Genomic DNA, 13642 nt, shown 5'->3' with positions numbered 1-13642 from the left:
AGCGTAAACTGTCATAAATTCAATTCATTGTTTTTTTGTTTTTCGAAGAACATGACTTGTATATCTCAATGTAAATTTTTGTTTGTTTTTTCAATTGTAAGGCGAGGGTTAAATTTCATTCGGGCTTTCATTTCATTATTTAATTTACGTAGTAGTTGTGTACATTTCCGTTTCATTGTTTAAATATACCATATATCGTTTAAACATCAGTTGAAATATTTCAAATTACAGTGTATCCGTTTAAAATAACAATGTCTCTGTTTAAATACATTCAATTCGTTGTAAAGAGTAAGAGTTTAAATGTGGAAAGGTTCCCATCAATACACAATGTTTCATCGTCGGTTTATTAACAATGCCTAGTCGGCGACAGTTTCATTGCAAGATCGTCGATTGTGACCGGATCCTTGGCAGCGGCTGCAATGTAACTCGCGGACATCAAACGCTTGCGACTCGATCCTCTTTCGTCTAGGCCGCCCAGGCTGCCTTCTAGTTCACAGTCAAATACGATTGTGTCGTTTTATTTATAAAAGATTTACAACATTTACAACATTTACAACGGCCGCTCGGACTTTGGACACTCACGACTCGACCCTCGTATAACTGAAACAAGTGTCCAGTACATTCGAACGCTCACAGGTTGCATAACATGCGCATCATCTTGAACCCCTGCAAAACCTACTGACATTAAAAAGGTTAAACAACACACATTCATGAAAACGACTATTAATCAATGTGTCATGGTCGGACTTAAACGAAGATCCTGATAGTTAAACACAGAACGTAATAGTTGTACATTGACGTCATTTTCTTAAACGGTAACAGAAAGTCTCAAGTGGTAAATGTCAACCCCGTCTTAAAGGATGTTTCCTGAACTCCCTCCTCTAGAGAATCCTCCGCAATCACGCAATACGTGAAAACTTTCTTTTCCTACCCAAGTCGAAATGCTCGCTTAATTGCTTGCCCGTCATCCACCGCTGGAGAATCCTCTGCATTCAGGCAATTATGATAGCATTTCGGCTTGGGCAGGAAAAGATAGTTTAACTAGTTGGGTGATTACGGCTAATTGATTCTCAAGATAAGGAAGAAGGTTCACGAAACATCCTTTCAGATAGAGTGGTTAACTTGTAGTCTGACTGAAGCGAAGATCCTTTCACGAAACAACGTAGAACACAAACAGTAAATAAAGGTTAAGAAAACACACTGACAGTTAAAAAAGGTTAACTTGTAGTCTGACTGAAGCGAAGATCCTGAGAGTTAAACACAGAAAATAATATTTGCATACTAAGGAAAAGCTTTTAAAGGATGAGAACAATTCTGAAGTGGTAAATATCAATTCCGTTTGAATACTTAAAGTATGTGTCATGGTCCATTTCTCCGGAGAATCCTCCGAAATCAAGCAATACGTGAAAACTTTCTTTTCCTGATCAAGTCAAAAGGCCAGCTTAATTGCTTACCCGTCATCCTCCGTATTCAGGCAAGTAGGCGGGCTTTCTGACTTGAATAGGAAAAGAAAGTTTAACTTGTTGCGTGATTGATTCTCCAGTCAGAAGAGGATCATGACAGATCCTTTAAGCGAATATCTTGGACACATTAAGATGAAACTCATCTGAGAAGAAGCAGAGGACGAGGAGGAGAAGGAGGAGGAGGAGGAGGACGAGAAAGAGGAGGAGGAGGGGGTGTCCAGGGGAAGTGGTCTTCCTTCTCATTTATGGTGTCAAGTTCGCAAGCCGGTTGACGCTTCAGATCCCAGAAAAAAACTGAAACGCACGGGGGACCGAGCTTTTCTCATTAACCAGAAATGGGTCTTTGGATATTTATGTTAAATTTTAGAAAATTTAAAGCCGTCATCAATTCTTGTGCACGGGATACCATAAACTTGCCATTTGCCACCTGCCAATACTTCAGTTTAAACGGAAAAGATAAAAATTTTAAGCAGATACACAAAATGTTTAAATGATAAATTACAATGTTAACGATAAATTAAATAGTTAAATACTGATAGGTAAATTAAACGAAGATGACAATGTTTAAATAGAAAAGTACTTTATTTACACAGACACAGGAGAATTTAAACAGTAATCAACTTATACAACTAGATAAACATAAAAGAGAAGAATCTTACAACGAGAAAAACTCGTTTTCAGTAGGGTTTTTTTTCTTTAAACGATTGTGTTAGAAAAAGATTTTTTTTCTGTTTCGTTTTGAGGTTCTGTTCTTGTTGGATGATATTGAAGTCCGCAGGGAGATTCATCGGCTAGGGTTTTGTTTTGGTTTTCATTTTCATCTGTGTACACGATCGAAAGAGATTTATCGATTGTTATGCTGTGTACTATTTAACATTCAGTTTCACTGTATAATTATCAGTTTCTCCCTTTAAGTTTATTTTTCTCTGTTTAAATTTCACATAATTACAACGACCTTTACTTAAAATACAAATCTCTGATAAAAATAGAATGTTCACGTAAGACAATACAAAAATTCTCTGTTAAAGCTTCAAACTCTTCGTTTAACGCACGACGTAACCATCACGGACCTCGGAATCGTCCAAGTACACCTTTGAATAGGGTGTCCAGAACACTCGCTCCAGTCAGACCACATTTTTTTTAGATCAAGTCCTTTTTAAAGGATATGTGATGAACCTTTTTCCGGGTAATCATCCGCAATCAACTTGTAAGTGAAACCTTCTTTTCTTGACCAAGTCGAAACGCACTTCCGTCATTGCTTACCCGTAGAGCAAGAAGGCGAGCATTTAGACTTGGCCAAGAAAAAGAAAGTTTTCACCTACAGGTTGTTTACGGATGATGTCCCAGAGGAAAATTCTCATGACACATCCTAAAAAAGTCTCTAATCTAAAAAATGTGGTTTGAATGGAGCGAATGATGTGAACACCAAATCTTTGACTCGACAGGATGACCATCACATAAGAAGAAGAGGAAGAGGAGTGGTTGCGCCAGTAGAGTATGTTCAACGAAATGGTTCTTCCTTCCCATTTATACTGCGAAATCCAACAGCCTGCTGGCGCTTCGGCTTCCGATTTTTATGTGCGACGGGAGTGGAAACTCTTGGGGAACCGAGCGTGTATTAATTACGCTTGGGGAACCGCTAGCACCATCCCGTTGTACATTTTAAGCGGATACAAATTTATTTTAAACGATAAAAATAACAGTTAAACAGAGAATAAAATATTTAAACCGTAAGAGATATATTTAAATATAAAGTTCAATATTTAACAATAATAAGAAGTATATACACTAATGCCTAGTCGGCAATGATTCATTCCACGATCTCGCGATTGTGACCGAAACGCGTGCAATGGCTACAACGCAACTTGCGGACCTCGGGACACTTCACGACTCGATCCTCTTTCGCTCTAGGACACCCAGGGTTGCCTTCTCGTCGCAGAGCGGTCGCAAACGCATGATTCGCGATTTTCATCCATCGACTGTCATTGTCCCAGTATGGGAATATAGCTTCCTTATACGCCATTTTTGAAGTCGAAGCTTCCTTCCACGATCGCTCGGTGTTTCTCGTTCTTCGAGAATTTGAAGTCAAAAATTCCTTTTGATCGCAAAAATTCCTAAGTGCGTCTCGAAATGTTCAACACCTTCAAAACATTGTCGATATCCAACGACAACACTTCGACTGATCGGATGAGGAAGGAAGGCATGCCACACCCTCAGGCTCGCCATGATGTGGAACAGAAGCGTTGCCAGATTCTGAACAAGAAGAACAAGATATGAGCCTTCTAAACTTTGTTTGAGAAAAAGCAAGCATGAGGCAAAAAAAAAAATTGAAAAACTATGCATAAAGAAAGTTATGATTGGGCGCCATTTTTCCCACCTTTTGCAAGGGCAAAAAAGGAATTTCATATCGTGGACCCACTTCAACTTACCGGTGGGGGGTTAAAAGGAATGTAAAATATAACGGAGGGTTGTCCGGGGTGTGCAAAAGTTGGAGGGGGTTTTTGGGAAGTTTTGAAAATTACGAGGGTTGAACAGTAATTTTCCCTATAAAAAATAATGTCATAATAATTTATTTTATAAATTACAAGAAAATTCTAAAAAATAAGATGATACTAAAAAATCAATTAGATATATAAATTAACCAATTAATTTATAAACTTATGAGAATCACTTAATTTATAATTGCACTTCAATTCAAAATCTCACTAGACATTTATAAAATTTGAAACCATATAAAATATAAATAGTAGATATATGAAAAATTTAAAGATAGTTAAACTTAAGCAATAAAGGTAGAATTACCGTTTAGTCTTAAATAGATACCAATGAAAATCAATCAACTTGTTATTTTATATAAATCAATTTGTTACATATAATTTTTATGTGATTATATGATTTAAGATAAACAAATATATATCAACTTGTAATTTTGAATTTATGAATATGTGTTTAAACATTATATTGTAATCTATAATTATTATTATTTAATTTTAATTTAATTCAGCAATTTAAATAATGAGTAAATGGGTACCGTGAGTATATTTGTACTTTACAAATAAAAGTAAGGGTATAATTTTTTTTTTACTCTGACGGATATAAAGGTATGGGCAAGGTTGTGAGACCCGGACCGGCCTGGCCGGTTCAACCGAAAAAATCGGGAATTGGCCATGTGGCTGGCCCGGGTATACCCCATTGAATCGGGTATTAAAAAACCCTGTGTTAACCCGGTGACCCGGGTGGTTCAACCGAGAACCGGTTGACCCGGCCGGGTCAATCGAGTCACAATGTTTAATTTTTTTTTTTTTACAATATTTAATAATTTGTTATTATTTTCTCATTAGAAACCACAAAATCGTGTATATTTATTAATATTAATTTATAATTTATAATCAATAAATGGAATTACAATATATATATATAATATATCATAAACATACCAACAAAAATTAACATTTAAAAATAAAATCTATTAATGTGTTATGTAAATACTTTCTAAAAATTTAATTTATTAAGAAAATAAAACAATAAATGAGTGTAATTTTATTATAAAAATATAAAATTAAAGTATTCTAATTAAATAAAAAATATAAAAAAATTTAAAACAAAATAAAAATTCAATTGAGATATAAGAATTAGTGAATTAAATTTCTTATCTATTTTAACAAAATCAACCAATAATCAAATAAATAAATAAATAAATAACACCGAGAGAAGTTCGATAATTATATATTAATATATTAAATTTGTAAATATTTAAAAAATATAAAAATAAATGACATAATTATAAAACTCTATTATATATAAAGTCATTTATCAATTTAAATATCGAATTTGAGTAAGTTTTTATATTATAATTATGGGTTTAATATTATATTTGCTCATTATTAATTATTATAATATTTTTTATATTTAATTATTGACACTGATTCAACTTCGGTTCGACCCAACCAAATCCATTGACTTTTGATCCTTGCACTTAGTCGGGTCATTGTCCGGGCCTGATCCGACAACTTTGAGTATGGCATAAAATTAGGGTTATGTGGGCACGAAAGGGTTTTTGGCATCTCTGAGTAAATGTGACAGGATAGCTTGGCAGTAAGCGAACGTGTTGGCCAGCTGGAAGATAAGATGCCTGCGTAAGTAGAACAGATCTTACTTAATTAATTCATAGATGAACTGCGCTGCAGAGAGTAGGGTTGGAAACTTGGAAGGAAGATTTGTAAATTTGATTGGGCTGCGCAACGCACCTTCCTGGGAGCAGTCAGTCGCGGTGTGCTTGTAAGAAGTTGTAGCTTGTGCTTGAGGCCGGATCTGGTGGCTATCGAAATGGCCTCTCTTGCTGTTTTTCTCACACATCTGGGCCGTCTCCTCGCCTTCTTGATCGTTTTCCTCCTCCTGCTAGTGCTTGGAATCCTCAAAGGTAACGTTGTTGAGCAATAAGGGTACACATCACACCTCACTCCTTTATAATTATTCATATATGACCTTAAACATTGACGGTCGGTTGCAGTGGTGGTCATCACGCCCATTGTATTCATCATCGTCCTGGTGGGCAATATGGCGCTAATCATCGGGCTATACCCATGTCACTCTGTTTGGACTTGTTACTGCATTCTCAGGTCAGTGTGTCTATATATGTCCGGATAGATATAGATATATATATATATATAGAAACTGGAAACTGTAAACTGGAAACCACAATATTATTCGCCTTTTATTTTTTTCATCGCACAGAACCAGGAAATTTGGGGATTTGCTCAAGCTGATTATTATGCTAATGATGCCCATTCCCATTCTACTCTGGCCCGTCGCTTCCGCAATTGGGACTGTTCTAACTGGACTTGTCTTTGGGATCTCTCTGCCGCTCATGGCTACCTTTGAGCCCATCAGAGAGGGAGTCCCTAATAAGTTGGCCAGATGCCTCAAGGTATGGAACTCATCGCCTTTTTTTTTTTTCTTTCCCCTCATGAATGCTTACAATCCCGGTTGTTACTGGTGTGTACGCATGGTTTTTCATGTTACTAGGACGGGACGTGGAGCTCCATCAAAGCGGCCTTTTTAATCGTGCGTGAATTCAAGGACATTTGCTTCCATTCCTACTTCTCTGTCATGGATGGGTTGCTCGAGGCCAGGGGCGAGACACTCATGGATATCAAGTATCCTCTTATTTCATCATCATGCTCATCATTTTTTTTTATTATTATCATTGAACCACCTACCTTTATTATCAACTTGTAATTGTTGTCATTTGGTGTATAAAGGAAATTTCAATTATATATATATATATATATATAATGCGGACAAACTAACCCATACATACACCCTCAATCATGCTGCCATAGTAGAGATTTCAAATCTCCTTTGAGATTTTATGACAGTTTTTTTTTTCTTATTGTTCTCTTTATCAATTAAGCATATTGTCCATTTGTCTTTCATATATCAAGGTCCCCCCTTGACTTGTGTCCATCATATACATAGTGCATGGATTTGAGTTTTTGTTAATTAATTAGAAGTGGCACTAACCTTTAGGTTTTTTTTAACATTATGTTGTCTGGTAAGGTTGCCCATTTTTGTTTGATTCTGTTAACAATTTGGCGTGCTGTAGATTATCTCAGGTACCAGGATGCTTATTGGCAGGGATTGTTGGAGTACTTGTGGATGTGCCTATGCTAACATTAATAGTCATTTACAAGGTTCCTGTCATGCTCTTCAAAGGATGGAGGCAGTTAATTCGAGATCTCATTGGAAGATCAGGCCCATTCTTGGAAAGTGTCTGTGTTCCCTTTGCCGGTTTATTAATTTTACTCTGGCCCGTTGCTGTCGAATTGACTGCTATAGCAGGAATACTTTCTAGCTTCAGCCTTGGATGTTATGCTGCTGCAGTTGCATACCAGGTAGTTATATATAATTCAGAGCTGCAAAATCTTGCTGCGTCAAGTTTGTTGCATTTTGTGCTATCTCATTGTTTCTGGCTTCACTTCCTTTTATATTTGTTTACAGCATTGTTTTTAAGAGCTTTTGCATGATTTATAGCTGAACTGTGTCAATTAAGATTGACATGTATGCAATATATATTGGTGATCCTCCCATTATTCTGTTTTGTTTTAAATTTATTATAGGAGAACTCAATGAAGAGCGGACTACTCTATGTTATAACTTGCATATCTATGTTTGACGAATTCACCAATGATTTTCTTGACATGCGAGAAGGGTCTTGTTTCCCAAGGTATGTGTTGATTACTGACCATTTGATGCATTTGCAGTAGGTGTGGGTACATTGACACATTAATGAAACTTATTTTTCACAAAAAATAGTAGATGATTCTAGTTCTCCCTTGAAAAATTCTTTTTGTACATATATTACCTTTCCAAATAAAGGCTATTGAGCTGTTGTGTGATAACAAGGTGCTTTTGAACTGGAATTTAAATCCTTATAACTTATCTACTTGTTTTAAAAATATTATTAGAAAATAGTACACCAGAGGAGAAATTTTATATAGATTAGAACGTCGTGAAGATATCGGCTCCATGATAGGAGTTAATTCAATTGAAATAATGCGAAATAAATCATCTAAGGTTATCCTCCAAACACTAATAAAGATTTTCCAATGAATCAATATGAAAGGATTAGGCGATTCAACTTGGTGGAGCTAAAATTGCAGAAGGCAGACTGAGAAGGCCGTGGTGGCATGATTAAAAAAAAAAAAAGACAACCTTATTGGAAGGACTTCAAAAAAGTAAATGGTAACAGATAGAGATGAGTGGTGAGAATATACATCATTTGCCTGGATTATCTTTTGTAAAGGATCCATATTGACTGTTTGAGAGGCTTAGATACCATTGATGTTTTATGTTTTCATTTAGTAGTACTTCTGTTTTTGGAGAGCTGCACAAGGGAGTCTGACTCTTTGTTATGTGCCACAGTGCATAGCACCAGCCAATATAAGAACACAACAGCCGTTGGGCTTACCGGTATGCCAATAGGACAAACAAGATAACTGTAGATCTGGTGTTGATTGTTGAGAGTTACTAATAGTCCTACTTGGTTCCGTTAAATATGGATATGGAATATCAGTCCGGGTCACTCCTTGTAACTCTGCTTAAGCTTTCAGTTTGTATATTCTGTTTAGATTTTAGTTGCTAATTTTGCACATTCTTCTCTGTTTGCAAGAGGAATATATTTCATGATTTTCTGGTTAAAATTTTAAACTATCTGTTTATATGGACAGCCAGACCTAAGTATCGAAAGACAAGTCTTACTCGAGCTCCAACACTGCCAATAAAACGGATTTCAGAACTGTCTGATTTTGCTCTTCTGAAACGTCCTCTTATAAAGTCACCGTCAATGAAAATGCAGGAGCTGAAAGCAGTAGTGGTAAGCTGTTATCATTGCTCCTTTGCCTTATGGTATTTCTGTCTATGCTAATCAAGGCTTTCCTGTATACAGATTTGGGAAAGCTTCTTCAAGGCGTGTGAAGATTTGGGGAAAGAGCTTGTCAGAGTTGGGGCTATTAGGGAATGTGATCTTGTGGCATGGCAAAACTCCAAAAACAAGATAGTTAACATTGGTCTTCCTTCATATGTCTTTCTACAATGTTTTATCCGCTCAATTAAAAAAGGATCCGCTGGTTTTGTTATGCGTATGTACAGCTGTCTTGACTTGCTAATCGTTTTTCTTTAATTTTGACAATTTAGAATTTAAAGTGATCGCAAAAATCATTTGGTTTGCAGGTGATAATATTGAACTAACAAGCATTAATAGACCTGAGGGAAGGATTTTTGATTGGCTTTTCGAGCCTATGCTTCTTTTGAAGGAACAGATCAGGGTTGCGGATTTGGATGATATAGAAGAAAATTACATTTACAAGGTGGCTCTCTTTTGTGGAGATGCTCAGAGAGTAACTACCTGGCAAAATGGAGGAGTTCCACCTGCTGATGAGGTCAAAAGAGCTCAATTAGAGGGTTTAAGCAGAAGGTATTGTTTTTACGCCTTTTCATCATGTCTGGTGAAAGCTTTTGAAATGTTATAAATGGAGATCTCGTTTTTGAACTAGTCTGCACTGCTGCAAGACTTAATGGTAAACATCCAAACAATATAATGTAGCATGTCCTAAAGGTTTTAAGCTCAACTAAACCCTCTGGCTTTCGACTTTAATTTTTCTCACCCAATTTTCTGCTAAATTTAGATTGATGGGTGTACTATTATCATCAATTGCAAATAATGTTAATGTTTGTTATATATTATTCATTCCTCAGGGCAATTATTGTACAATATTCATATCAGTTCTCTTCTGCCTGAAAATTCCTGCTTCAAATGTAAAAAAAAATTGGCTGTTTACTACAGGTTACATGGATTTAGCCTTACACTTTCACGCTTGCCAACCTTTCGGCGGAAGATGGAAGAAGTCGTGAAGGCCTTGTTACAAGAAGCCAGAAAAAAGATGGAAAATGACCATGATATAGAAGAAACTTCAAAAGCTACACATGCTGAAGGAGATATTCTGTAAGCATGCAGGAGCGTAATATTAATGTTGTCATCTGATGCATTTCTTGCGAAGACATGTACTTTTTCTCCTTAGTGTTTGCTGATTGCATTCCAGTCTCAAGTTTCATCGGCTTTGACTATGTTTGTCACCAACAAATTTATATTTGCTTTCGATAATACTGGTTTGCAAGAGATGCCTAGTGCTGCTTTTTTTTTCTTTTTCTTTTTTTTATATAAGTACATTTAGATCTCACTTACCCCTTTTTTCAGGTGTTAAAATCATAATCACTGGTGATATATCATTATCATTGGTAGGGCAGGTGTTTTCCGGCAAGGCTTGTTCACTAACGAGCTATAGCTTGCAGGGTTGGATGAATGGTACTTAAATAGAATGATATTAAAGGCAAATACTATATGCCCATGAAGAAACATCACTGATATTATTTTGCCTGCCACGCCCGCTTGTGGTTGTGGGAGCTTTCTCTATTTTGTTGGATTCTTTTGTCATCACTGTAGGCGGAGGTGATGTTGCGCTGTGCTATGAGAATTGCTGTGTGGCTATTAGCAGCAAAGGATGGCTTCCGTTCCCACTGGCGACGGATGCCACAGATGTGATGTGATACGCAAGACTGGTGTCTGTAGTATACATTAATTCATGAACATCTTTGCTCATGCAAACAGCGAGCAAGCAAGCATAGGACAAAAGCGCCTTCTTCTTCAGTTCACTGGTTCATTGCCTTCAGTTTTAGTTAGCTGTATAAAATGTGTAGCTTGAAGGTCTCTATTAGAATATTTTTTAAGTGGTGGGTGAGGGTTAAGAGTGTGAGTAATGGTCGTGTGCGAGTGATACTATCGGTTATGTGTATGTGGGTCTTATCTCTATTTACTCTATCAAGATTTGTATATGCCCATGTTTTTTTTAGTGGCCTAATTACCCATCTTGGTGAAAAAAAAAAATTTGTAGCTCCATAGACCTTAGCCGAACTTGGGAAGCTGTGAAAGCTTGTCTCGGATTCTTGATGTGTGAAGGCTTTATCCACCATATGTAATTGATATTGTCTGTTGATGTGTGAAGGCTTTATCACAATAGAGTGGCTTAAGGCGGTGGAAGAAAGCAAGATGTATATATGCATTTATAGAGATCGACCCCCTGTTTGATGAGATGATGATATATGGCTGGTTGGGCTGGCCAAGAATATACTGCATGTTTACCACCCAGGAACAAGAATGTTTTACGGAACTGAAGAGCCATTAGAGACATGTGATGATGATTAATCAACTCTTAAGTGTCCTTCACTGATTGGAAGATATGCATGAAGGTAGGCCTTTGTCTAAGTTTCCTTCTAACACAAACAGTATTTGCACATGGACTGCCGGTGAAATACTATTGGATCCATTTCGAATTGCATGCGTTGTACTCTATTTGCCCTTTTTCTAGTGGATCTGCTTCTCAGAGAGGGCTGGCCCTCCATCTGAAACTTTGCCAATTTGCCCAAATATTGATTGGTATAGAAGTTGGTTATTTTACAACTGTCAGCTGGTGAAAGCCAGGATCTAATTCAGCAGAAGCTTTAAATGGATTCTATATGGTCATTTAGCTCCTCAATTCTGGTGGATGTTGTGCATTTGTTTTTGACTTTGCTGAGTGTTTGTTGTCTTCGTTTTGACTTGATTCACTTCATCTGGCGACCATGCAGGCTCTGGTCCTACTGATAAAATAGGACCGCCATTGAATTTAATTATTGGGCACATGCTGTGTTGCCACATCCCACCTATATGATATATAAAAATGAGGTCCAAACTGGCTAGACCCTACTGCTAGTTGGACAACGACAGCAGTCACAATAGCCTATGTAATGATGTCGCATTCTTGGTATTTTGTCTCATAAACTAATTGTATAATTTGTAAATTGAATTCAATAGCAGGCGTAAAAAGTTTATTAAACTAGTGGGCAAGCAATTCTGATTGTCTTATTCAAAATGATTTATTAAAATAGATTTTATTCTTATGGATGGAGCACTGCATGTTCCACAGCCAAGTGAACGAAAGGACAATGATTATTGAAAAATAAGAAAAACCGCTGTATCAACTACCCCACGATGTTGTATTCTTTGGAATTCGTTGCATTGCATGTCTGCAGGCGTGCTGGTGAGAATCTCAATTATTGTATAATGATCAAAAGCATAACTACTTTTTATGGTAAGTTACTGCTTAACCCGTTGGTTGCCGCCATGCAGCCAGTAAGCGCCGGTATATATATATATATATATATATACATAAAGGAAAATTCATGTCATTCGTCAAACTCTCATTAACAATTCCTGTCAAAACATAAATAAAATATTATAATAATAATTTATGTCTAAACAGTAATTTTTAAATATTATTATCAAAAGTATTTTTTTTAACTTACATTTATCACCCTTGTGCAGGGCATGGGGTATAACTCTATTTTATATAATATAAAAACTCTGTTTAAATTAATAAATACTTTTTTATTGATAAATTAATACATTATTCATTTATCAATAAATAGCTTCTAAAAAATAATAAGTCTTCTCATTTCCAGAGTATTATTTTATAAAAATTTTACCTCATATAATAAAATAAATAAATTTTAAAATTATTTATAATTATAAAATCTTTGTCACTAAAACTTTTAATTTTCTAATTTGATAATTTAAAAAACTAAAACATTTATCATGAGAACTCCATTTGAAATTTAAAAAATTAAATCAAATTTTAATTTAAAATTTTTTATAACCATTTATTTTATAAAAAAAACCAAATAAATAGATTTCATCCAAAAAATGTTTCAATTGACTCCATATAATATTTTGAATTCATAAATTTTGAATGAATACCCTCAAGTTTCAAAAAATATTTCACAAATCCATCAATAATCATTGATGGTTTATATAAATTTATTTTATTTATTTCTAAATATCATTATTAAGATATTGGAGAAAATTGATTAATTAATTAAAAAATATACTTAAGGTATCATGGGAAGAGGACCTTGTGGCTTTCAAAATTTATGTTTATATAAAACGTACTTGATATTATTTATTATTTATTCCTTATAAAATCTATTCATTCAAATTAAACAACTTTGAAAACCATAACTAGGGTTTGCTGGCAATAAATTTGTGGGTGATGATGCTTAACTGTGAAAATAAGGAAATAATGAGATGATATAATTTATTTGAGAAGAAAAGATAATTAAATCATTTTACATTAAAACGAGTGTTTACATATAAATTAATTTGGTTAGATAACTATAATTTCAGGTTCTTTTCATTGTTATATTTATTTATTTATTTTCTTTCTATTTAATAGGTTAATCTTTGAAAAGAATAATGCATAAGAGAATCAAAATTTTAACTTATATATATATATATATATATATATATATATTTATTAAAAAGAATTCACCGAAAATCTAAATTACGCAAATGCATCCAAATGCCCTTGTTATTGAGAAATTTGAATTAAAATTTAGCTTTAAAATAGTTTTCAATAATAATAATAATAATAATAATAATTTATTGATTTATTATTTATTATATTTTATTAATATTAATTAATAAAATAATAAAAGCAAGCAGCATGTACCGTGACCAAGAAGACTGGGTGTATGGTCAAGTCAATTTAGTTAGGGCCATCCCTTCCGAATGGGGTCATGACTATGAG

General features: G+C 34.9%; 1 protein-coding gene across 1 annotated transcript; it reads left to right on the top strand.

Moving 5' to 3' along the window:
* Window positions 1–5582: 5582 nt before the first annotated feature.
* LOC120276150 (uncharacterized membrane protein At3g27390-like) lies at window positions 5583–10140 on the top strand. The gene is made up of 11 exons (XM_039282884.1): window positions 5583–5733; window positions 5778–5883; window positions 5974–6082; window positions 6198–6390; window positions 6489–6619; window positions 7069–7357; window positions 7583–7689; window positions 8697–8838; window positions 8911–9103; window positions 9195–9438; window positions 9808–10140. The coding sequence occupies exons 1-11, from the start codon at window positions 5635–5637 to the stop codon at window positions 9968–9970; spliced, it is 1776 nt and encodes a 591-aa protein (XP_039138818.1). The 5' UTR covers window positions 5583–5634; the 3' UTR covers window positions 9971–10140.
* The last annotated feature ends 3502 nt before the right edge of the window (window positions 10141–13642 follow it).

Source organism: Dioscorea cayenensis, chromosome 2 (assembly GCF_009730915.1).
Source record: "Dioscorea cayenensis subsp. rotundata cultivar TDr96_F1 chromosome 2, TDr96_F1_v2_PseudoChromosome.rev07_lg8_w22 25.fasta, whole genome shotgun sequence".
NCBI classification, from domain to species: Eukaryota; Viridiplantae; Streptophyta; class Magnoliopsida; order Dioscoreales; family Dioscoreaceae; genus Dioscorea; species Dioscorea cayenensis.
Note: the sequence above shows the minus strand (reverse complement) of the source record. Positions and strands in the feature narration are given on the sequence as shown.